A 25,998-nucleotide genomic window follows, 5' to 3' on the forward strand; every position below is an offset into this window, starting at 1 on the left:
GGCTGATGGATCACCTTGGAATATAGGTTGGACGAATTCTATGGGAAGCCCATAAGGAATTCATACAAGGGATATTCTAGAAGAAGTCCATAGGTTGCTTAAGGCTTAAGCAGTCACATTAGGGTTTCCACTTGAAAACCGCCACAAGTATAAATGGACCCCCTAACATAAGGATTTCGGCCCTATGTTTCTTGGTGTTGCCCTAGCCGATTTCCTCCCCTCTCATAAGTCATCTTGTTGCTAGTGGTGTTTGTGACTCCATTAGAGGTGCAACATTTGAGGCACTAAGCTTTCAAAGGTCAAGGATAATCAAGGAGAACTTGTTATTACTACATAACAAGAAAGGTAAGATCTAAACCCTAGTTTATATGTCAATTTGATTATTATATGCTAGTTCATAGGATCATTGCTTTCGTATTAAATGTTGTTGTGTTCATAGTAGAAAAACCTAGATCAAAGCATTAGGGTTGCATGAACACCATAGGAATGATGATATGCTCATAACCCATCAATAATAGCATAACATAAACATACTGTTAGGCATGCATGGATCCTGACGACCCCTTCGGTATCTTTCAACCGGTATCCGGGGACTATTTCATCCCTACTACTACTAACATGCATCACAGAGCATCTTAGCACACAAACATAACAGATAAGGGCACACCAGATAATTATCACAAAGACAATCATCTAACAAACAACTCCTACTAGTGGGCCGACATTGTGGCCTTAGACCCACTTCTACTGGAAGGTAACTCACCTCACACTGCTGAAGTCCCATAGACAAAACTCTAGCTGCTGGATGATAGGTTCTCAAACTGTCAATCATCAAAATAACACCCAATCAGTACTTGGGTTCCAACATATACCCATAAGTCCATGCTTGGGGTAAAAGACTACTTTACCCCAAACTTAGCTTGACTCAAGCCAAAGGCCCAATCCAAAGGCCCAAAAGTCAATTATGAGTCAAAGCCCAACATATGACCCAGTTTTCCAAATTGGGCCCAACCTTTACTTGGTGTTACCCTAAGGCCCAACCACTCATTCCAGTCCAAACATTTGGCATTCAAATGGCCCAATATCTCATAATCATCAAGGCCGAAATTATGGCCCATCTATAGCATAATTTTCCAAATTGGGCACAAACCCCTTATATGGGCCTTACCCTACAACCCCATTAAATTATTCTAGTCCATATGCTTGATTTTGGATGCCCCATTAATACCCCAATCACCAAATCCCAATAGAAAGGCCCAACTAAAGGCCCAAGTGAATCTAGGGTTTTCACATAAAATGACGATTAGGGTTAAGTGTTTCTCACTAAACCCATTAAGGACTTAATCATTAAGTCCATCATTCTACTTGATAAATCATATGGTGTGATCGGGTGTAATTGACAATTCCATTCCAATGGCCCAATATGCGGGTCCCGATAAGTCCAAACCAATAATTCCAATATTAGGGTTTTCTAAACCCTATATAGTGTTTCCAACCCAATCATATCCCAATAGGCCCAAAACTAAGTCCTTGGATCATTTAGGGCTTCATTAGGCCCACTAGGGTCTCATAAGGGCCATTATGGTTTCGTAAGGCCCATTAGGGTTTTTTCTAAGTCGGGCAACACCCATTACCACCTCGGGTAGTGGTAGTTAACGACGGCTCACGACGGCGGCCACCAACTCATGGTGGTGGTTAGGGTTCTAGTCCAATCGTGTCCAAGCACTCCAAAAGCAATCTAAACACAACTAGGCACACCGCCACCCAACACGGCGGATGGTGGCGGCAGGAGGCGGCAGCCACCACCTCACGGTGGTGGTTATGAGTTTCTTTTCATTATTATACTTTCTAATTACATTTTACAATGCTTTAACCCAAGAAACAAACACATACTAAATAGATAAACACACAGACAACCACCTTATGGTGGCCGGCGGTGGTACATGGCGGCAACCACCACCTCACGGTAGTGGTGGTGGCCTTTCTTGATTTTCCGGCCAAACGAAACAAACATACGTCCTCATAGCAGAAATACACACACACGTTTTGTTTCTTGCAAATGGATCCAACCACCCACCTGGTGGAGTACGGTGGCGACAACATCATAGGAAGAGGGCAATAGCGGTAGCCACCATGGCTGGCGGCCATGGTGGTTCTTTTCCTTGGTTTCCGGCCAACAACACTCACACAATACATCTCGATTTCAACAGCAACACATACCCACGCCTGACATGAGACCACCACTCCCAACCACCGACTAGGCGGCTGGTGACGCTGGGACGAGCTGAGGTGGCGACTAAAAGCCATTTTCGGCGGCAACACCGGGCCTTACGTTGAACCCATAAAAAGGAACGAAGAATGATATGTTGTTGGCATATCGAGAGTCTTCTAGTCGCTCATGGCTCGCGCGACGATTTCCCTAGCTCCAATCTTCGGTCTTCAGCGGCACCTCCGGTTACACATAGCGTCATTGGTAGCAGGCATTGTTGGGTGGCATCCGATGGTGAAGTTGTAGGTGGCGAAATGGCAGTTGGACTCAAAACCAGCGGTGGCGGCTGGGGTAGCTGTTGTGGAGGCTGTAGTAGAGACTAGGTTTAGGGTTTGCGTGAAGTCCCGATAGAGAAGAATGACACCGAGTTAAATCCCGTGTTTATTCCAACTTTTGTTCATTTTACCAAGTTCGCCCCCTCCCCACCATATCTTTTCAATTTAAACACAAAGCTTACCCTTTAGCCTCTGCCTCCATAAAATATTTTCAACTTTAATCCCATATTTACCGTTCAGCCCCTTTCTTCAAGATCGTTTTCAATTTAAATCCAGACTTTACCCTTTTAACTCGAAAATGTCAATTATGACATATTCAGCCCTTTCTTCTCTTTTCCTTTCAAATTACCTCCCAATTTACCCAAATAGTTCCTCCTCTACGAAATATTTTCAATATAAGTTTGCAAACTACAAAACGAGCCCAATTGATTATCCTTTCGTCATATGTTCAAACATTCTTTCCTCTACGAATCCAAAAAGCACCCTTTAGACCTCCAAAACAAATTATAATACCAATTACACACTTTTCCCTAAATTCTTTATGTAAATATATACATATATCGGAATAAAATAATACTTAAAACACATTTTCAACTTTTAGATATTGTCTTGGAAACGGGGTGTTACACGTACAATTAGGGGTGGTGATGAATCTCAATAGTTAGGTTTTGTTTGTTTTTCTAAAAAAAAAACTTATTCAAACCACATTTTGTTGCGCGGTGCAGCACACGCGCAACATTTTTCCCTCTCGCAGCAATTTGTTTTTTGGAAGGCTTCTGTCTGCAAAAACGTATGCACGTGTTCTGTGCGATAACATTTGATTTGCCTCTTCAAACCTCTTCAACATTCATTTTTTCCAAGTGATTTTTTTATAATTTTGGTATAACTTTTTTTTAAACTTTGATTATTATTTTTTTTTTAAAATTTGATTTACGGATTTGATACAATTTCTTTTTATAATTTCCAAAATTTTTTATATCTTGATTTTTTTTTTAAAAAAAACCTTCTATTTTTTTAATTTTTTTACCGTTTCTGTTAATAATATTTTCAGTTTCATTTGCATCTTTTTTAACATGTGTAATTCGTTTACGGACTTTATAAACATCGTTTGCAATATTTTCTTAATTTTTTTATTATTTTCTTTTTTTATGTTTTTTAAATTAGTTTTTCTCTAGAATAAAACTGATAGCTTCTTTTATATTTTTAAGATTTTTTTAAGAAATTTTATATTTTTGTTTTTTACATGTTCTTTTTAGTATTCTTTCAATGTTTTAAGACTACAATTATTAAAATTTCAGTGTTAAGAACTATTTCCAGTTTATAAAATTAGTTTATTTAAATTTAAGTTTACTGCAGCAGTCTGTAGATGTTAAAAAACAAGCATGTTTCTTATTATAGGTTGTAGTAGTTTGGTCCACCTATTCTGCTGCAAAGGGTTGCGAGCTGGGCCGCAGACTTCATGAATTTTTGCTTAAAAAAAAACAAACAACACCTTAGATGATTTGTTGGCTTTACTCTCGAATATTCAGCTCTAGTATTCTCTCGATAAATGGAAGTGGGATATGAATTCCTCGGGTCTGTTTTCAGTGAGGTCGGCTAGAAGAAGAATTGATGATGTGTAACATCTTGATTTCCAGGCATACCCTTTTTGACCCTTGGTTGGTGATTGTATTGCAAGTTGGTCCTTAAGAGCATTTTCATAATTTTTGGGCATGGCTTGCGTACGTTGGGCCTACGTAGCCAGGGTGTAAACCCTAATTTTTAGGGTTTGGGCCCTATTTAAACATCTTTATGGCCTCATACACTTTCTTATCTCCAACCTCCTTCCTCATTTCGAAACCCTAAAGTGTGTGAGTGCATTTTGAAGCTTGGAGAGTCTTTTGGTGCCATTTTGGAGCTTTTGGAGGTGAAGGAAGATCTTTGAAGTTGTATTGTTTCACTCAAGACCTTCGATCCAACATCTACACTCCCTTTTGCACCTTTTGGAGGTATAAAGCTCCAACCTTGACGAGTTTTTCATTTTGATCTAGTTTTAGCTTAAAGTTGGCACCTTTTTGTCCCAATCTTGATCTTTGTGAGTATGGAATACTCCAAGATGTTTGAGTTGTCCTTTCAGATGTTTTAGGGTGTGTTAAGTCATAAAAATATGATCTTGGAGATTAGTTTCTTTCCATGCATGATCTAGGTTGTCTTAATGGGTAAAGAAGTTAGGGGTTTTTGATGCTAAGGTCTTAATAGCCATGAAAAACCATAAAGTTGGAAACTTTATGGTTAAGGATGCCTTTTATGGTCTAGATTTGGATTTTAGACGTAGGTGCTTAAGGATTAAGCACTTAATGGAATGAGTTGATGGCAGCCGCATACGCTGGGCATACCAAAGGGTACGTTGCACGTACGTGGTCAGCCCTTCGTAATGGTCAAAGGTGCAGTACACCTCGCTTACCTGTTAAGTACGCCCAACATACTCACCGGGTTGACTCAGTTGACTTTGACCTAGATTTTGACCAAGATTTGACCTATGGGTATTTTGATTTGTACTCTGAGATTGTGTCATTGAATTTATAAAAGGTGACTGGTAGAGTTGATTTGGAGCAACATGCTATTCAGTTTTCTCATCTGTCTGTGAGGTGAGTTTTCTCACTGTATCTATGGGTCGAAGGCACCAATGTCAGCCCATTGTTGTGTATTTAGGATGATAGCTGATATGTGACTGATGTCTGTTGTATGTTGGGTTGAAATACACCTCAGGGCGGGGTCCACTATCGTATGTTTAGGTTGAAATAGACCCCATGACAGGGTTCTCTATTGTATGATCGGGTTGAAAGATACCCCAGGGCGGGGCCCATATGTTTTGATCGGGTTGAAATACACCCCAGGGTGGGGCCCTTATAGGTATATTGGGTTGGTTATACCCCAGGTTAAGCCCGGTTGTATGTTTTGGTATGTGGTATTTTGGGGAACTCATTAAGCTTTGTGTTTACAGTTTATGTTTATGGTTTCAGGTGCTTCCGGTTCGAAATGAAATGGCCCGATGTGATGGCACAACATCCTCCCCTCATGATTTCTGCATTCTGAATAATTGTACTCTAATGTTTTGAATATTATGACTTGGTGTTTGATTTTGAAACAATTGATGAATGATTTGATAGACTTCAAATGAAAAAAAATTATTACTATTTTTGGGACGTCACATGATGAGAGGATGCCATCAGGTTTATGTCCTACTAGGTGGAATCGTTTTCTCCCTATAAAAATTAATATTTTCTTTTGGCATGTTGTGTTGGATCGGATTTTAGTTATGAAAAAGTTGGTGGAAAGGGGGGTTGATTTGGATTTCGTCCTTTGTCTGATTTGTTAGAATGCTCAAGAAGTCAAGATGATGTTCTTCGTATTTTTCTTCATTGCATGGTTGGTAAGCAGTTATGGAGACGCATTGCCTTATGTGTTGATTTTGATATTCCTTCATTTAATTCTTTGTGAGAGATGATAGAGTGGGTGGATACTAAACTAGTTGTGAGAATGGAACGAGTGATCATTAATTCTATTTTTCTGGTTAATATTTGGGTGTTATGGGCCTATCGGAATGGCTTAATTTTTCGTCGCCCAAAGTCTAATAAAGATTTACTATTTGATACTACTGTAGAAACTTGGTTTCATTGGTTTAATTTTCGTAACTCTAATGCTAAGATTAATTGGGTTGCGTGGTTACAAAATCCAATCCTGTCTTAATCTGGTTTTGTTGCTAGCTTCTTGCTAGTTTTTTTTGTTTTGTGTTTAATATATTCGGAATGGCTTAATTTTTCGTCGCCCAAAGTCTAATAAAGATTTACTATTTGATACTACTGTAGAAACTTGGTTTCATTGGTTTAATTTTCGTAACTCTAATGCTAAGATTAATTGGGTTGCGTGGTTACAAAATCCAATCCTGTCTTAATCTGGTTTTGTTGCTAGCTTCTTGCTAGTTTTTTTTGTTTTGTGTTTAATATATTCGGCTGCCGTTCAAAAAAAAAACAAAAAGTAAAGAAAAATGAGGTTAATTGTTTCAAAAACAAGGTGCTGGTTTTTGCAGCCTTGGCTTTTGTTGTCTTTGGAGGACAAATCCTAACATATAAACCTTTGTTTACCTTTGTCTAAGCATATAATATTCATTCTTATATATTAGAGTGGTTGTTTCTTGATTTTTTTATTTATTTTTTTTTATTTTGGTAGATTTCAATTTCTTTATAGACTAGAGTGGTTGGGGGAGGGGGTGTTCTATCTTGTACTTTCATTTTTTATTTCAGCCCCTCATAAGTTGTCCATGTTCCTTCTTTTCTTCTTCTTTTGCTGTCGAAACAATAACAATCACATCAAATTTTGTAAAAGATTTTGGTTGTCATCGTCTTGTTTTTAAAGATGGTATTTCAAGAAATTAAACATTGGAACAAGCTTGCAATGAACAAAAAGAGATGGACAAATTGAAGTCTTACAAGAACAGATGGACAGGATTCTCCATTTGCAAAGCAAGAGAAATAATAGAGGTAATAGAAATCATGTAAACCAAGACTCAAGTGGATAATCTGAAGAAACAGATAGGTCCTCTAGTGATTCAGCTGTGTCCTCACAACAAAGATGTGACAAGAGGCGAAAAAAAAATTTAACAGACATAATAGTTGACCCCACCATATATTAAAGGTTCCTCAAATCCTGATGTGAGATCATTAAAGTTAAGGGTTTTGATGAAAGAAGGGGACTAAAAATGGTTGTGATCAAGCTCAAGAAGTATGCTTTCCTTGTGGTATGATAATATAAAGCACGAAAGGGAGCTTGCAGGTGATTTCCTTAGTATTAATGGGCAGCCTTAACATCCGTAAAGAGTTTACCAAAAAAAAAAAAAAACTACAGTATAACCTTCCTCTATATATTTATGTACAAGGCATTTAGTTGTTAAATATCATAAATGATGAACACGTTGAGTAAGTCTAACAGATGCAACACGAACTATATCAACAAGTTGTTCATCAAGTTGAAGCAACTCTCCAGAGTTACGAAGATGATGATACGAAGGCGCAATAAATTTGGCTGCTAACTCCACCAAATCCCACTGGAAACAATCAGCCCCAATTTGGATTATTTTGATTGCCATCTTAACAGAATCTAAACAACTTCCAATTACTCTCGAGCATTCCTTATGAAGCTCTTCAAGAAGCCAACTATCTGACAGACAATAAAGCTCCACATATGGAATCACTTCATCTAATTTCTCCTTTTCATTTAAATTATGCCATAAACAACCATATTTAGGCTTCGGCCTTAGTTTTCCAGAATAAAACCAATTCACTAGTCTAACCAATGCTTCCCATCCAAGATCCACTTTTATACTTTCTGAATGGCTGCATACAAATCATACATCAGAGCATAAACATAAACATAAACATAAACATATCTATATAAGTGTATAAGCACCTTTCCTGCATTCCTGAACAAAGTAAGGCACGCATGTGTTCACAACTAGCACATAAAATGGCTTTATGAGCATGTAAATGTGGGTGTGACACAGAGCATGTTTCACACATCCAGCCCTCATATGTATCGCCCTTTGCTTCAAGGACAATGTCACTGCAATAAGAAACAAATTTGGTTTTGGTTAATATCTATACGTTATTTAATTATAATATATAAAAAAAAAATTATATACTTACGAGAAATGAGAGCCATTAGGTCCAAGAGCAGGGGTAAGGTCAAAGGTTGGAGCGCGTGTTCTCCATTTGGGACGATTTCTGCAAAGCAATTGCAATAAAGGCTGCAAATTACAATGTTTAGCCAATGTTTTTAACCTCTTCACAACCTCGTCTTCTGCTTTTAAATGTCCTGAATAAACATATTCCAATAATTTCAATAATGCTTGATGATTGACATGAGAAGAAAGCCGGATTTCCTTTCTTCCAATAGTTTTTCCTTCAGATGGCAAGAGTGATGGACACCCAACACTTACAATCACACCATGAACATTCACATGCTCCTGATTAGCAAGAATCAGTCTCAGATTCGTATGTTTATGTTCATCTTCATCCCCACTTAAAACATTCCCGATTCTATTCCCGAGTTTTGATGGAAACCCATAAACCCCAAAATAGCTAAGAAGATAAGCCCCATAACATCTTGATCCAGAAGCACATGAGTTTATACAAATCTTTTCCACTTCACTTATCATTTCAGACTCGGTCAACTCAAACCAGTCAACATTATTACCTTTCACTGAACCAACATGGTGCACCAATTCAGCTAACCCCAACAACCCAAAAACCAAAAAACTTTCTTCACCTTCCCAATCCTCTTCACACCCATAGCAACACATCTTCATGTTATGATCACAATAATGAAGAGACTTAGACGTATTATTATTCAAACCTTCTCCATGAACATGATTACTACTTGATAACTTTTGTATGAAAGATAACAAGATCTTTATTCCTTGATTCTTGATAACATACCTTCGATATTGAGGTAGACCCGAATAACATGCTAGGCTTATTAAGTTTATCACTTGGAGATTATCAGAGACTATATTCACACCCGATGATAATGATGATGATGAAGCATTTAATGTGTTTAATAAATACTTGATATCTTCCTTTGCATTTGGCTTTAACATTCCAGATAATATGGATTTGGCCATGGAGGAAATGTACTTTGATGGGGAATAAATCATTAATAAAACTGCTCTTGACACTGGTTCATGTACAGCATTTCTGCAACTCTGACGCGTTGAACGTAATGAATCCACAAACCCTAAACTGTCAACATTAAATTGCATATCGTTTTATAAAAGTCTTGAGTTTATTACAAGTTGTTGACAAATAGACATGAAAATGAGAAAGAACATTACCACGCACATGTGATGAGGATGTTAAGGTAGAATTCATTTTGAAGCATATTTGCATTGAAATCTTCTGCACAATGTGCAGCAAGGCCTCCAAGAATATCCCACACATGAGGCTTAATTACAAGTAGAAAGTTAGCACTTAAACAATCGCGTGCCATGGTTGAAAAATCTTCAGATGATAAAAAAAACTGGGAGAGTTTCTTGATATGAAGATCATCTAGAAGTAGCTTAACAAGAACACTTTCGATTCCTAGTTTCCAGAAGTACATGTGATGTTTCCCTGGCCAACATATAATCTTGGACACACAACATGAAACCTTAATCAATGACATCTGCTCTTTTGTAAGCTTCCCTGAATGTGAATGTAAGCTCAGACCATTTACAATGGCTTTGACTAATGGCTCACAATATGATTCCACCATTTTTAATCTTCCCTTTTCACTTACCTAATCATATTCAGTAATACACAACACATTACATTACAAATTACACGATATGATGATTTAAAATTGGGAGAATGACAATGACACAATGTAATACCGAAAAGCATTCAGCCAATGTGAATCCAGCCAACTGTAGGTAATTAGGGTTTGATCCATTCATGCATTCCACCATCATTTGTAAAAGGGAGTTTGAGTTTCCACTATTTAAAATCTTTTCAGCTCCATTACTACATAAAGCTGGTACCCAAAATTAGGGTTTGTTCAGAAAACATGTCTAAAAGAATTAACCAATTAAACCACAAAATTTGTATACCTATGGTTGAATACAACTGCAAAACTGAAGCCTTTACAGAAAGAATAGGCTCATGCATGAGAGAAGCTACTACTTCCATCAATGGAGTGTTGTTCCAAACACAAAATCTAGAGGATGGAAATCGCCAGAGTATTTTACTCAAAAGAGAGATTGTTTCCAAGAAAAACTCAGCTGGCTTACTCCCACTAGAACGAATATGATGGATGAGATTATCAATTGTCTCTGTTTCTTCCAAGATTTTCCATACTTCTTTCTCTTTTTTGGAACTTAAAGATGACAGGATCAAATTCAAAGCAGTGGCACATGAGATTACAACTGATTCATGACAAGAAGACAAAGAAGATGATACAGGATGAACTACATCCAACACAAGAGATTCAAGAATTGTACTAGGTACAACACTGATCATTCTTACAAACACCTTTGAAGCCAATTTCATTACTGCTTCATTTTTCTGAATAAGTGTAGTTCCCAATGCTGGTATTATATCAGCTAATGATTCCTGATATTTGGAATAGAATGTTAAACCATACATTCTTTTTTTAAGTACTAAGTATTAAAGAAATGATATGATCTGAAAAGTACCTTTACTAAAGGGTGTTGTGATGTGTCACTGGAGATACAATCAAGGAAAGCATCAATGGAGCGAACAACATGCCTCTGTGTCTCCACATCTGTACAACACCATCTACGTCCTCCCTCATCATTTCTGTGATTCATTACAAGCAATAGAATTAATGGTCCAGCATTTCATGTTGCAAGAGAATGGTAACCAAAACTTAAACCATGTAAATGTAACTCTATCTGTTATATCACAATTCAAAACAATCAAATTTGTGTGACAAGATATAAACCGCTTCTTGAGAAGTCTTCAAAATTAGGTTTGACTTTTGAAGAACTGATTTCAGAGGTTTTGAGTTGGAATTCAAATGCATTTAGTCAAAACTCCAGAAAATCCCTTGATGTATGGCCCCTTTTCCCCTTGCCAACAGAATACAACAATCCCACGCTCGATCATTCTTCCCTAAAATCCCTAAACCTTTCGCCCTCCACGAATTTCAAACCTCTTCGAAAGGATTGATATCACATTTTTAAACACAAAATTTCCAGCATAACAAACACACAAATGGGGTATCCGGTTAAGACTACGAGACTGAGAATTCGTTCGCATACACATACGACTGACTAGTCAAAAAATCGAATTAAAGACCGAAAAGGAAGTCAAGAAACCTGAGACCAAGTGCTAGAGCATTATAAAGGCGGCTACGTAGAGTGAAGAAGCGGCCGTTTAAACCTCGGTTGTTCTCTGCAACCTGTTTCGTTGACGATGATCGCATTCTCACTTTTTTGGAGTTCCGATTTCTTCTAGTCCACGATTCTGACTAAATTTTTTTTTCGTGGTTCAATTATTTGAAGATCTTTGAATCTTATCACCTTTTTTACATCTGTTGGATTAAAAGGGTGCCCGTGTTCTCTTTTACAGAGCTCGTTCGAGTCGGTTGTTGCCCGAACTCATCATGGGGCAGGACAGGTAACGACTACAAACCGGTCTTTCTGTGTTAGGGCTACAAATAGGGACTTCAAAATTTTGTAAAAGCCTAAAGATTTTTTTTTTTGAGAAAATTAAGCAAATTCTTGTTTTTTAAGGGAAATTTTTAGAAGGATCCTTTTATTTTGGAAAAAGTTACCTTTTTAATGTATTTTTTTTAACAAAAACTCTCGATTATTTGATTTAACACGATAATATGTTATTTACTGTTAACAAAAAAGATTTTTTCGTTAATTTGAGTCAAAATAAAATAATCGAGACTTTTATGTTTAAATTTTTTTGGACTTTATCATTAACTTTTTCGAAAATATTAAGATTTTTCTAACAATTTTATTTTTCTTAACTACGACTATTTTTATATTCTTATTTTATTTTTAGAGAAATATGCATAAATGTCTCTATATTTTGGCTAAATTGACAAAAAAGTCACTTTAGATTTTTTTTATTATTTTTTTGTAGTTTTAACCATTGAAATCGGCTATTATTTGCAATTGAGCTTCATTTCCAAGTAACTACATACAATAGCAGGTTTCGATGGTTAAATTGCAATATATATATATATATATATATATATATATATATATATAACAATTTTAAGATTAAATTATAATATATTTTTGCTGAAACAACCATTATAATTTGTTTGATTTTTAATATATGATAATAAATAAATAAATATAATTTTGAATTATACTTCTGTTTAATAAAATATAAAAAGTTGATTAAAATCTAAAATTATATTGTTATGAAAACTATCGTCACTTTTTTATAATGGAACTAAATCAAATTTTGATACGAAATATATATCCACATACCAAGTATTTGGTTGATTTTGTAAGCTACCAATAAATTATACTATGGTTTTAAAACTTTGATTTTGTAAGGGATGTGATGTGGAGGAATTGGTGTTGGTGAGGCTCGTGTAATCGTCATGGTTGGAAAGTCAATGTGCAATTTAGTCATTGGTATTGTCATAACCCCCCCCCCCCCTTCCTTTTCTATTTTGATAGATGAAGAAGGGAAAGAAGGAATTAAATCTTTGAAGGCACATATAGATAGACACTCTCATTATCATTCCAAATGACAAAATTAGTAACTTTCATTTCCCTTTCTACCCTTGTAATCGAAACTTTTAACCTCGATGATTATTCTTATACAAGGTGTCCTTTCCATCTCAGACATAATTTGGTATTATGTTCACTAATAACCAGTTAAAAATGAAATGATATGGGTATTTAATATTTTTTTTACTTTTCATGGTAGCTTCAAATTTGCATATTCGTAAGCTTGGTTAATGTTGAGTTTTATGTTAGTAGGAGGGTGGGTGACAAGTGGCAATGGTAGAACATGTGTCATCACATTTGAGGTATGTTATAACACAATTAAAGCACTGATTGTTCAAGACTTTTAGTTACATTAATATTATTTTATCTATTTAATTTATCAAAAAAATTGACTTTGTAATGCATAAAGCATATAGAATGGATATTTACATTATGGTGAGTTTTTTCTTGAGACTCATATTTTTTTACCTTTATACGACATGATAAAAATATTAAATCTTTTTACAGGTGTTGGACATTCTTGGACCAAGTCTTGGGAGTGTAAGGAGGGTAGCATTCATAAAGAAACACAAGTAGAAAATGAAGAATCTGAGTGAAATGATGGAATTAATTGTATGACTGGATTTTTAAAATAATAAAACTAAATTGTGTCATGTAGAGTTTCTTTTATGATCAAACATTCTTCCAAGTTTTTGGCTTAACATATTAGTCATTCAGTTCAGATTAAGTCAAGGAAATAGCCATAGGCATACATAGTTGTTCATATTAAGCACTTACTCCATTAACTTGGAATCAATCCTCAACAACAACTACAAACTTGTAACATCCGTTTCCTGGTATATATGGTTCTTATGAATTTAATTTTGTTATTTAAGTTTTGGGATTTTGACTAGGCCACGTCGTGGTGATGGAATAACCACGATGTGGCAGCTTGGTTCAGGAAACGCGTATTCGTGAACCGACACAAAGTGGCAAGATCTTGGCCACAACGTGGCTGCGGATAGGGTTTAAAAACCTAGAGTATGGGATTAGTGCCCTTATTAAAGATACTAACTCCTAGGGTCACCTCATTTGATAGCCTCCATCCTCTAAAAATGATCCTCACCTAAACCCTAGCCTCTTTGTGTGTGTTTTGAGAGTGCGAAGCCATTTTTGTGAAGCTTGAAAGAAAAAGGAGTCCATCTTGTTGTTTGTGAACTTGGTTTTGGATTGGATTTAGCATTTTCATCTCATTTCTGACCTTGTGGATGTATAAAGTCTTAACTCTGCTCATTGTATCTTTAAATCTTGTTTTAGGTCATTTTAAGAGCTTTTTAGTCCAATTTTCTTATCTTTAGAGTTTAAGTGAACTCCAGAGCCTTTTAGTGCATTATCTAGCTTCTAGACCATGGTGTTGATTGGAAAGTGGTATTACATGACCTAGTTTGGTGTCCCTGCATTTGGGGAAACCATTAAGAGCTTAGGAGTAGAGATCTTGACTTATTGGACTGTATTAATGGATAAAGTTGGACATGGCCTAGTTTGGTGTCCGTGCATTTTATGCAACCATTAAGAGCTTATGATTAGAGATCTTGACTTATTGGACTGTAAGTTGGAAATTTTATCCATTAAGACCTTAAGGAGATTCAGATATGAGCTTTGGAGCTCTTGGAGTAAAGGGATAAGAGATTAATTCATTAAGTTGTTTATGCTTAGTTGCCACGACATGGTATTTGGCTTGGTCATGATTGTTTTATCGCATGGCTGCCACGACGTGGCCAATGGATGGCCACGGCGTGGAGCTCATTTGGGGTGATTTTAATTGTTGACTTTGACCTGGTCGACTTTTGGTTAGATGGCTTGTTTGGAGGGTAAACTAAAGACTAATCTTGATTAGTTCGAGCTATGATTGATCTGATTTGAGTGTGATGTGATTTTTCTCATTATATTGTGTAGGGTGTTAAATTGTATTTGTGACTCTTGCATGTATGTTGGGTGGGACCTATTATGTTCGGGGGCATTATGTTGGGCAATGTGACATCCCCATTTTCAAGGCCAGAAAAGACTGATTTGTTTATGCTTATTTAAAAATCATAAGTATCCTTTTTGAAGAATAATATTGCGGAATTGGTTCCCAAAAATATGATAATGATATTATCAAAGAATTTCTGAAGACATGTATTTTATTTATATTAAAACATTAGGATGTCATTGTCAATACAAAAAACATAAGCATAGTGAAATATTACAAGCCTTACAATAATTAAAATAGTGGCCTAATACTCCTGGAATCTCTCAGCAGAATGTATCATTAATATTGCTACCTGCGATACAATAAAATGAGTGGGTCAGGTTGTGAAACTTGATGAGTACATAGGGATTTCAATCCCACAATGTTATAACACACACACACACACACACACATATATATATATATATATATATATATATATATATATATTTAAAACTCGCAAGATACAATTTCACCTCATATAAGCAATTTACTCCACCCCATCGATCCTCACAATGACACGAACCATACTTTCAGATCTAGAATAAACGGCTTTACCTAATCCATACTCTCGGATCAGGTATGAACAACTATGTCTAATCCATGCTCTCGGATCATTGACAAATGATTATGTCCACTCCATAATCTCGAACTAAGGACGAGTGACTATGTGTAATCCATGCTCTCAGATTACTAGCAAATGACTATGCCCAATTCATACTCTTGGACTAAGGACGAATGAATATGTCTAATCCATGCTCATGGATCAAAGACAAATGTTAGAGTTATACCCTCCCTGAATATCTTACCCGTACTCTTAAGGAGATACTACTCGATATTCATCTTATTTAATTTAGGTTTACTCTGTAAGTCCTAAATCATCATATATTATCATATATGTTCTTAACACGTATTCCAGGCAATATCAAATATATCACACATAAACTCTTTCATATATTTAATACTTTAATTGATACTTGTATTAAAATCATGTTCATGAAAGGGACTATGCACTCACTTGTTAAAGTGATGACTCGGAACTCGGACAGCGCTTCACTCCTAGTAATTGTCTTTTCCTTTTACATAACATAGTATCATTATCACTAAGTCTTAGTCTAATATTTATTGAGACTAATTATTAGTCTAGATTCATCATTAATTCAAAGTCTATTGGTCTATAGCTGATAAGGGACAACCAGGTAGGATCATATCAGAGGTAAGGTCTGTTTGGTATACAGAGTATACTGTTTGGAAATCCCACTTTAAACACCTCACTAAATCCAGCCTAGATATCATCCCCGTAAGTAGATCAATCAGTATAACAACTTGGAATCACCGATAAATATTGTTTATAGGTTCATAATAACGATAATGAACTTAAACATAAGTTATACTTAAAGTACATTAAGCATAACTCAACTTACAGGTGGTTTAGCGTGAAACCGGACTCTACGCAGGCAGAACTTCTAAACCGAAAGCTCTATTTATCGGATCTTTCTGGAGATCCGGAGCATCGCTACTAACACCTAGGAAGTGCTAGAGAAAGGCATTGATGTAACGCCCCGATTCCCAAAGTATTGATTTATGGTTAAATTTTCATGATTTCAAGGTCTACTCGACGAGTTAGGTGCCCTAACTCGTTGAGTAGCAGCGGATTGGTCCATGTGTTTAAGTGACCTACTCGCCGAGTCTAAGAAGGGACTCGATGAGTAGGAGTTGGAGGATGAAACCCTAATTTCCGGGGTTTTGCACCCTATTTAAGGGATCATTAGCCTCCTTTGTCATTCTTGCAGTCCCTTGAGAGCTCAACAAACCCTAATATATGTGTGTGTGTGTGCTCCATTTGTGTGTTTTAAGCTTTGGAAGAGGATTCTTGGTGGGAAGAGCTTGAAGAACAAGTGCCTAGAAGCGAGGAACATATGGGAATCAGAAATATACCTCAGTGAGCATCAATTAAAGGTATCAAGTCGTTATCTTGACCTCATTTCCTTCTAGATCTCATTTGGGTGAAGATTAGGGCTTTTCTAGCATATTATGAATCTATTCTTGAGTATGAGCTCAGATCTGAAGTTGTAACTTCATATCTGAACTCTCTTTGGTCTCTAAGTCTATTAAGCTCTCAGCTTTGGCAAGTATGAACTCCTCCTTAAGTGTAAAACTCCATTACAAGCTTGGTTTTGTCATTTTAAGACTTTAGAGCCTTGCATGCACGTAAAGTTTGCAATTTTACGTGATAAACATGCCTTGGGAAGCTGGATCTGCAATATGGAACCTTAAGGTGGCTTAATAAGCATCTGTTTGGTTATGGACTGAAGGGACTTGACGAGTTGCATGGTCAACTTGGCGAGTCCGATGAAGATTGTCGTGGACTCGGCGAGTCAGTTAGGGTTTTCTCGACTTTTGGCACGCATGAACTCGACGAGTTGCAGGGAAAATCGATGAGTCGGCCAAGGGGTTTTCGACTGGATGGGTTTTCGGTCAGGAGTTTGCGGTTGAGAGTTTACGGCCACAAACATCAGGGAACTTGACGAGTCACTCAAGTGACTCAGCAAGTTGACGAGTTATGCAAGGAACTCGACGAGTGGTTGGTTGTACTCGACAAGTTGAGGTCAACATGGACTGTTGACATTGACCATTGACTTGGAATTTGACCAAGGGTTGACTATTTGACTTCTGGAAGCATTTTGGGAAATTAGAAATTTATGGATATTGTTCTATGGTGGATATGAGTGGTGAAATTTGTGACGCTGGTCTGAGAGTTGAGCTTATCACTTCGGCGCGTCAGTTGTAAGGTGAGTTATCCTCACTATATCAACAGGGTCTAAGGCACCAAGGCCAGCCTTTTATCGGATTTGTATCCGGGTATTTGCTTGATATGTTTATTGATCTGCTAGATCTGCATCCTGGTAGTTAGGATGATGTTATGTTAGTGACCGGTTAGGTCAATATCCTGATTATAGGATGGTTGTTGTGTTAGTGATTTGTTAGATCGGTATGATTATCTGTTATATATGTTAGCGTATGATATGTATGTGCACATGTTTGTTGATTGGGGGTTGGGTTGAGGTGGTCCTGTTTTGTGTTGAAGGCCAACATACCCAGGGCGGTTCAAATAAACGGAAGCCCCTGCAAAGGGGTTCAGTTAGGACGAAGTCCCAACGAGCGGTCCGGATAGGCTGCAAGCCTTGGCGAGGCGGTCCAGACGTGCCGAAGGCTCGGGAGCGGTCCAGATAGGTTGTAGGCCATGCGAGGCGGTCCAGTCAGGCTGAAGGCTCATTATTCTTGTTATTCTATATTTGTTGATATGATATGATTATGGTTATATCAAATTGGTATTTTGGGGGTAGCTCACTAAGCTTTCGGGCTTACAATTTCAGTTTATTATTTCAGGTTCAGCGGATGGCCGCAGGAAGGCGAAGGCGTGACCGTACACTTCCTCGATTGATGATTATGATTTTTGGGAACTCTGATGTTTAAACTATTTTGAAAACAAATTGTAATGATTGAATGGTTTTAAATTATTTAAAAGGTTTTAAATTGGCTCGAATTTTATGGATGTTACAAGTTGGTATCGGAGCCTTGGCTTGAGTGAATTGGAGGAACATTTGTGTGAATCCAGTCTCAAATCAAGGAAAGATTTTGAAAAGTTTCACGAACTAATAAACTATCATTACACGACTTGAGGTTTGTAACCTATCGTGTTGACATATTCTTGTTTTCGTGCTTGTTCCAGTTAAAGTTAATTGTGCATGTGAGTTCTATGAGTTCTCAATTGTTTGCATAACAGCTTGGAAGCAATGGTAGGCCCTTGTGCTGCCAGGTGGCAAGAAATTAAGATTGAACAAGTTCAGTCCATATGGGTTTGGATTTGTCACTAACCTTGTCTTGTGATTATGGTTATGACAAATTCACATGGATAGGAACACCTACACCACAAAATCTAAGTCTCTCCAATTCATGAAAATGATTGTGAGGAAATGCTTTCACTAAGTATATTTTAAGGAGATAGCAATTGTGATATTTGCATTCTTAAATTTGATTATGATTACGACATCCCTCTTCATAGTTCGAATTGTGAGAAATGGCAAATAGTTTGAACATTCAGAACTTATTGTTGTAAGTTTTGAATAGTTTAGACAAATATATGAGCTTACTAATAAAAAGGTGTATGAGCTTATATAAAGGCTTACCAAAGCATCTCGTATCAGAAATTTGAACTTTGGTAAGAAAGTCAACAAGTATTGATTTCTAGAAGTCTAGTTTATTTCTGGGTACATGTCAAAGCTAGTGGGAGCATAAGTGTTATGCTAGTAAGATAATAGTTATTATGCTAGTGGTAGCATAATTATTATGGTAAGTGTTGTGAGTTAGCAATGTTAATTATAGAAAACAAAGGTTTCAGTTCGCAAAGTTTCAGGGTTTGAAAAGTTGTTTTGCTATAATTAAGGGAGAGAAACTTATACTTCATTTCAATTCTAAAAGTTTAGATTGAGATTTTAATCAAATTTAGTCAATGACATAAATGAATGTTATGTTGAAAGTTTCGACACAAGGAAATTCTATATATGAAAATGTTATAGCAAGATAATGGTAAAGTATTAGGTCTTTATGTAAGACATTATGAATTGTGTCCCATATGCTTCAGATATGGTATCGATTGCATGTGCTATAATATTCTCCTGTTCTAATTTTCCAAATGCCTAGAGCATTAAAAGGGAAAAAGGACTAGAACCGGATATGACTAAAGTTATTAAACAACTGTCAAGGACGATCTGAGGTTCGCTAAGGATTGGTTGCTTATGGACAATTGGAAGTATAGTAATTAATGGACCATATTGACATGATTTTGAAATGGATTGTCATATGGAAAATATGGAAATGTTTCCATAATGGGAGTTGGATATTAGGAATCTGTGTGTAGGTTAGAAACTTTTATGCAAGAAGGATGTTCAAAGGAATGTGCTTTGAATATGAGACTTTGTATCTATGGAATTGTCTTGTAACAATCTCTAATGGAAAATTTTGTAATTGGCAAAGTCTCTATGACTTGTGTACATAGTCATTACAAAAGGATCATTGCATATAAGCTTAGAATCTAACAGATTACAGTAAGTGGCAAGGACCTAGTATTCTTACACTTACGATAAGGATTTGGAATTGTGAAATGAGTGTTATTGGAAATGTTTACAATTGATCTATTTCACAAAGTAAGGACCATAGATAAACATAGTGTGCATGCTTAGAGTGTGGGATAACTGTTGTTTTAATTCAAGTATTTAGTTGATAAATCGAAACATTATACAATGAATAATGTGTAATCAATATTGTGATTAAATAAAAGTTGTTTTATTTATATTTAAAAGTTTTGATACCATATTGGATTCGATTATTCTTGTGTTTCATTTCTCATGTTTTGACTTATTGAATAATAAGATTATTCAAACTATCCACAATCGATCATACTTTGGAAGTAGGTATTGAGGCAAGACGGTCATGAATGGGTCTGTAGATTGTCTAAAGGCGTTTAAACATAGCACAAGTTTGTTGCAGTGTTCATGAGTACTCTTGTAATAAGATTTAAGTATTGTATTAAAGTCACACTCATTTGAATCACTTCATGGATTTTATCACGAGTGATCATGAGACGATAATATCTTATATTCTTGAAACCAAGACATGTGAGTTGTAGTTTACAAGTCGGTTGCACATTGACATATGTAAACACACCAGTAACTTGGTGTTATAAAACATATTGCTGTGTGTGGTTTGATAAGTAAGTACAAGCAAGCATTTGAGTCGAATTTTATCCATTCCTTTTACCTAATGTGGGATAAAAGCGATATTTTTGGGCCCCTCGATGATTTAGTGATGACACCCAAAGCGCTTGGCCAAACATGGACTAATTTGATTTGTTCAATTAGTCGGTCTTCATAAATCGAAAATCAGGAAACAACATATGAACATAGAGAATGATTATAATCCATGTCTTAGTTCATACGATATCTAGAATGGAAGAATATATGATCCCTTATCTAATAGACGCATCATTGACTAGGTCAGAGTTCGACAACGACTTTTGAGAGTTACGATTGCTAGTTGGAATTTTGGAGTCGTACTTGGAATAATAGTTATTAGACTTATCCAGGTAGGTGTCACACCCCCAAACCAGAATGGCGGAAACATTCGGGGGTGGATGACTTCACGTAGTATCACAACCATTGAATATTGTAAAGAAAGTAACACAACCATCACATATATATAATGAAAACGTATGTTGTTGCGTTATACATAATAGCAAAAGAATATTACAATGAGATGATAAATGTTCAATAATAAAACATCTTTAGTGTTTCCTTCTCCAAAAGCTGGTGGTTACCTGTATTACTGATTCCCTGAGAAATACAAGTGGTTTTGAAAAAGTGTCAACAATTAAGTTGGTGAGTTCATAAGTGTTTTGCATTGAAAAGTGTGTCCTTTTCGATAGTAAATCGATGAACGAGGTTTTCAGAAAATCCAATATTTTCTATAAATGATTTGAAAGTTTCCCGTGTTGGTGTGCATTAGTGTTTTCCATGCTTGAATAATAGTGATAAAGTTTGTATTAACAATAAAATGGAAAACTGAAATGCATGTATGAGTCTCGTAAATCTAACTTGTTTTTATACTTTTATGTGAGTTTTATAACCATGCTATTGACAATGATGGCCTGTAACAACGTTCTTCAGGCGTTGGAACTGTTATGACATTTGTCACCCTAGGCCTGCCGGCCTAGCTGTAGCTAACAGCTTAGGTGCGGGATTGTCAATCCCGTATAGATCTATACACAAGTATCACGCTCCCCCTACAAGGGATTATGGTATATAATACAGGACTTAATAATGCATACTCGAACGTACGTGAAGCTGTCTCACATTACTAGGTATAAACAGATTTACGATGATAAAAGACTTTACTTCTTTTGAAAGTATTTCATTTGTCAAGATGTATACGTAAAGTGTATGAATAACTTGTTAGCTATGTTCGTTATAGCTTCTCAAAAGTATGTTTTCATTTAGTAAGAATAACTTGGTGATATAATAGCCTTCTAAGCATAAAGATGTTTATAAAAATGATACTTCGACTCATAATGTACTTGTATTCCCCCCCCCCCTAAAACATGAAAAGAATTGAAAAGTAGGGGTATGAACTCACTCGTTAAGTTTGAAGAGAGAGGCTAGGGTTGAGCAGAACTTCGACCGCGGATGGTTGCGTCGTCGGGCTCTTCGGGGATCTCTGCAGCGTAAATCTTTCGTCGGGGGCTCGAGTGCGGAAACCGAGGTGTGGGAATGGTCTCTGGTTCTTGGAAGGGTGTGAGAGTATCTGGAGATTTGAGAATGTGTGCTTAAACTCGCAGCTGATGCCATCTATTTATAGTGCTGGAAGAGTGAGTACGCGGGGCGTAATTTTGGAGTACGCTGGGCGTACTCACGTACGCGGCGCGTACGTCGTTACGCTGGGCGTAATATGGCGTCATGGCTTACGACTCCTGGCTAGCTAAGTGTAGCTTGGGCGGGCCGATGGGACCGACTGGGTCTAGTACGCGGGGCGTAATCCCTGCTTCCGACTTCTAAATTCCGTAACTTTCGCGTACGAGCTCCGTTTTTCGCGTTCTTTATATCCACGCGCAGGTGAGATTATGCTCTACAACTTTCATTTAGACTCCGTCGGCTAGTTTTGACTTTATTTTTAATGATATATTTTTAATAGGCCGGGCCTCCTAAAGTTCGTTAAAAATTCATAGGTTCTTTATTCGACGTCGGTTTTTGTTTGTCTTTTTATTGTTTTATTACCACTGAGGAGATCTTCAACTTCCGTTTAGGTGGCGATAGCTAAATAACACTCGATCTTCAATCTGAGTCTTTAACCCTCTACTACGGTTACGAAACTTTGAAAATTCGTAACTTCTTCATACGAGGTCCAATTTGGGCGATCTTTTTATGTACGCTCACCTTTCAACGAGATCTACGACTTTGGTTTAGATACTTAAGGCTAAAATGTATTTTATTGAGATTCTACTTTTTATGTCAAATATTGTTTTAACGTCGTGTCGTAAATATACGAGTGGTTATAATTTCTTCAATAAAACCCGGTTTTGAGCGTTCTTTATGTTCTTGGAAACCTTGGCATGATATCTAATATTTGATGTATCCCAACTTAGATACTTGAACACTTTATTTTCGAGGTTAATTTCGTTGCTTTTTAGCTTTCGAGTGTTTACAATGCTTTTTGGGAAAAATAGGGTTGTCACAGTAGGAGACTGTTGGAGTAGGTGTTTAAGACCATAACCATAATTGGTATGTAGTTGACCCGAGATTAGCATGGTCCATTTGGGTTGCCTTCAACAGAACAATCTGACAGGATGGATATTTGATAAAGAGGTTATTTATTATTTACTAATATATTACGAGTATAATATATTAATTGAAAATCATAATATTTAATTACTATGAATCAAGAATTAATTTAGTGAACAAAAGAGACTAATTAAATTAACGGGGACTGATTATGTAAATTAGTGATATATATGGTTTGGGATATTGATCCATGATGGGCTAAATGTAACGCCCGGGTTTCAGGGCTAAGCATTTTTGACAATGTAATAGTCTAGGTTAACTCTTGTAACTCTTTTTGAAGTAATAAAGATGAAATATTTTAGTACTATGTGAATTATGTGTATTTATGTACTTATTATTTAATTATAAAGGTGTAATCAATAAAGAATAAAAATAAGCGTCAAAATTAAAGTGTGAGATAAGCCCTATATCTTTATATAAAGTTGTAGTGGTCGAAACAAGGATTCCGGGGATATAAAGAACGCCGAAATCCGAGTTATAACGAAGAAGTTATGACCCGTCAAAGTTTCGCGACAGAACCGACACGATACCGGGAAGCGTAAATAGTGAATTTACGATAGAGCTAGATTTAGCCTTAGCAATCTAAACAAAAGTTGTAGAATATATTAAACTAAGAGCGTCGATAAAAAGAACGCCCAAATCTGACTTCATATGAAGAAGTTATGATTTTTCGAAGTTTCAGATTAGCAGTGTACAACCTTAAATTCGAATATTAGATCGAGCGGTTTTTAGCCGACGCGACCTGAACGAGAATCGAAGATCTCGATAAGAGTAGCGTAACGAGAAAAAGATGGGCGAAAACGGACGTCGGATGAAGAAGTTATGAGAATTTAACAGACCAATCCTGTCCCGGCCTGTTAATAATATAAATTTTAAAATAAATTCAAAATTAGCCGACGGAGTCAAAACGAAAGTTGTAGAATACGTTCCCACCTTCACGTGGATATATAGAACGTCAAAAACGGAGCTCGTATGAGGAAGATACGAATTTTTGAAGTTTAAAATCGAAATTACGAAGCTGATGATAGGAGTGCTGACGTGGCAGCGCCACAACCGTCCGATACCGATGACAAGGCTCACTTCTGATCACGCCAAGTCGCCTCGCCTTCGCCCTACGCCCCGCGTACGAGATTCGGAACGCCCCGTGTTCCCTCGGTTCTTATCCGGTCCGAAGTGGCTAACAGCTGGAGGCTTATCCGAACTACGCCCAACGTAGTCCTGTCCGACGCCCAGCGTAAATCTGAGGCTCCGCGTCTATAAATACATGCGAGGGCTGTCGAGCAAATCACACCAAAAACCCTTCTCTCTCTAAAATCTTTCTCTCTCTAAGGTTCCAAACCACCCCTAAACCCTATGAAAAATCCCCTAGCACCCCAAGGAAGCCCCGAGGCTCCCGGAGTCCCGAGAAAAAGTGTCTTTCGGTTTCGAAACGCTGCTCCAAATAAAGTTTCGGTTTTCTTTGAAATCCTCTGTAAGTGAGCTACGCTTACGCAACTTTTAATATAGCTTTCAAATAATTGTAGTAATGTTATTAGGCCCTTAAAATAATTATTTGTGCTATTATTATGAGTTATATTGAGTGTTATTTAACACTTATATAATAGTAATAATAGTCAGACTATTAATTTGTCGCGATTATCGTTAGACTAAACCCTAGTGGTATTGGTACTAGGTTTTATCAAAGGGAAATTTTTTTGAGAGTATCGAAGCGCTGTCCGAGTGCTGAGTCACCACCTTTCAGGTGAGTGCATAGTTACTTTCAGCTTACACATAGATATGAAGTATTTTATATAAATTACGTGCTATGTGTGGATATTATCTGAATACTTGCTATCTATGTTGGATGAATATTTTTATACATGTTTTCAATAAGTTAAACTGTATATGTATTTTATATCTACGAAAATGTTGGGGTAAACATGGGTAGATGTATTAGTTGTTGTGTGATAAAATGAAATAATGAGAGGCCTCGTTATAGATGTTATTGATGATCCAGTCATCTAGTGGAGTATAGATGATGACCACAGACTATTCTAGACAATCCAGTGGAACACTAGCAGGCTCGCAACCTGTAGGTGTTTATTTGAACTGTGTGTTTATTTGAACTGTGTGCTCACCAGGTGTACTCCATCCCCCACATGGTTGCCTTTAGGACATTTATTGCTGAGGAATCCCCTTAGCAGTAGTGTCCATCCCGATGATAGTCCTTAGGCTAGGTCCCTTGTGTTAGATGTTTTAAGGACGTAAAGTGAGGATAACGGGAACGGGTAATCGGGTTTGTTTGGTTTGATAAAGCTAATAAACTTATTTATTGTGGGTTGAAAACCCTATGTGCTCACCAGGCTCCCAAGCCTGACCCACTCAGTTTCTTGTATTACAGATAGTGGCGCATGAGCATAGATGTAATGTCTTGGGATGAGAGATTAATGGATTTTAGGCCTGTAAATACGAAATAATGTACTAAGGCCTATGTTGTATTGTTTATGCTTATGATCTGTATTGAACATGACATCCCGAGTCTTTTTAATGAAATACATTTCTATGGAAATGCTTTTGATAAATCTTTATCATATTTTGTTTTGGGACAAATTCCGCAACACTTTTATTTAAAATGTTACTCTGATTTTTAAACAAAGCATAAACAAAATCAGTCTTTTTTGGCCAAGAAAATGGGGATGTCACACTAAGTTTATTTAAGTATCCATGAAGAGTTAGCCCACATAAGATATGGATCATAACCTAAGTGTATGGATTAGAGTTTACCTATGACTCTTGGAATCATACAATATATATGTGTCATCCCTTAGCTAAAATCGGCCCTAAGTGTTCTAGGAAGA

General features: G+C 36.7%; 1 protein-coding gene across 2 annotated transcripts; it reads right to left on the bottom strand.

Annotated features, from left to right (window-relative positions):
• Positions 1-7,332: 7,332 nt before the first annotated feature.
• Positions 7,333-11,707, bottom strand: LOC145061726 (BTB/POZ domain-containing protein). Of its 2 annotated transcripts, none has more exons than XM_079009268.1 (8): positions 11,396-11,707; positions 10,751-10,874; positions 10,166-10,667; positions 9,950-10,089; positions 9,413-9,855; positions 8,226-9,320; positions 7,990-8,142; positions 7,333-7,916 (listed from the first exon to the last, which is right to left on the bottom strand). In XM_079009268.1, the coding sequence occupies exons 1-8, from the start codon at positions 11,500-11,502 to the stop codon at positions 7,478-7,480; spliced, it is 3,003 nt and encodes a 1,000-aa protein (XP_078865394.1). In that variant the 5' UTR covers positions 11,503-11,707; the 3' UTR covers positions 7,333-7,477. The 2 variants fall into 2 exon arrangements, with proteins under 2 accessions (XP_078865394.1, XP_078865395.1); XM_079009269.1 differs by having other exon boundaries at positions 11,020-11,706.
• Positions 11,708-25,998: the final 14,291 nt, after the last annotated feature.

Source organism: Lactuca serriola, chromosome 7, assembly GCF_051521515.1.
Source record: "Lactuca serriola cultivar US96UC23 chromosome 7, Lser_US96UC23_V15, whole genome shotgun sequence".
In the NCBI taxonomy this organism is placed as follows: Eukaryota; Viridiplantae; Streptophyta; class Magnoliopsida; order Asterales; family Asteraceae; genus Lactuca; species Lactuca serriola.

Bases quoted from the DNA above. Each gene is read 5' to 3' on its own strand.
- LOC145061726 (XM_079009268.1), bottom strand. From the start codon at position 11,502: ATGCGATCATCGTCAACGAAACAGGTTGCAGAGAACAACCGAGGTTTA. The intron at 10,668-10,750 runs GTACTTTTCAGA...TCCAAATATCAG, and splicing joins CACAACACCCTTTAGTAAAG to GAATCATTAGCTGATATAAT. The intron at 9,321-9,412 runs GTAATGTTCTTT...TAATGTTGACAG, and splicing joins ATCCTCATCACATGTGCGTG to TTTAGGGTTTGTGGATTCAT.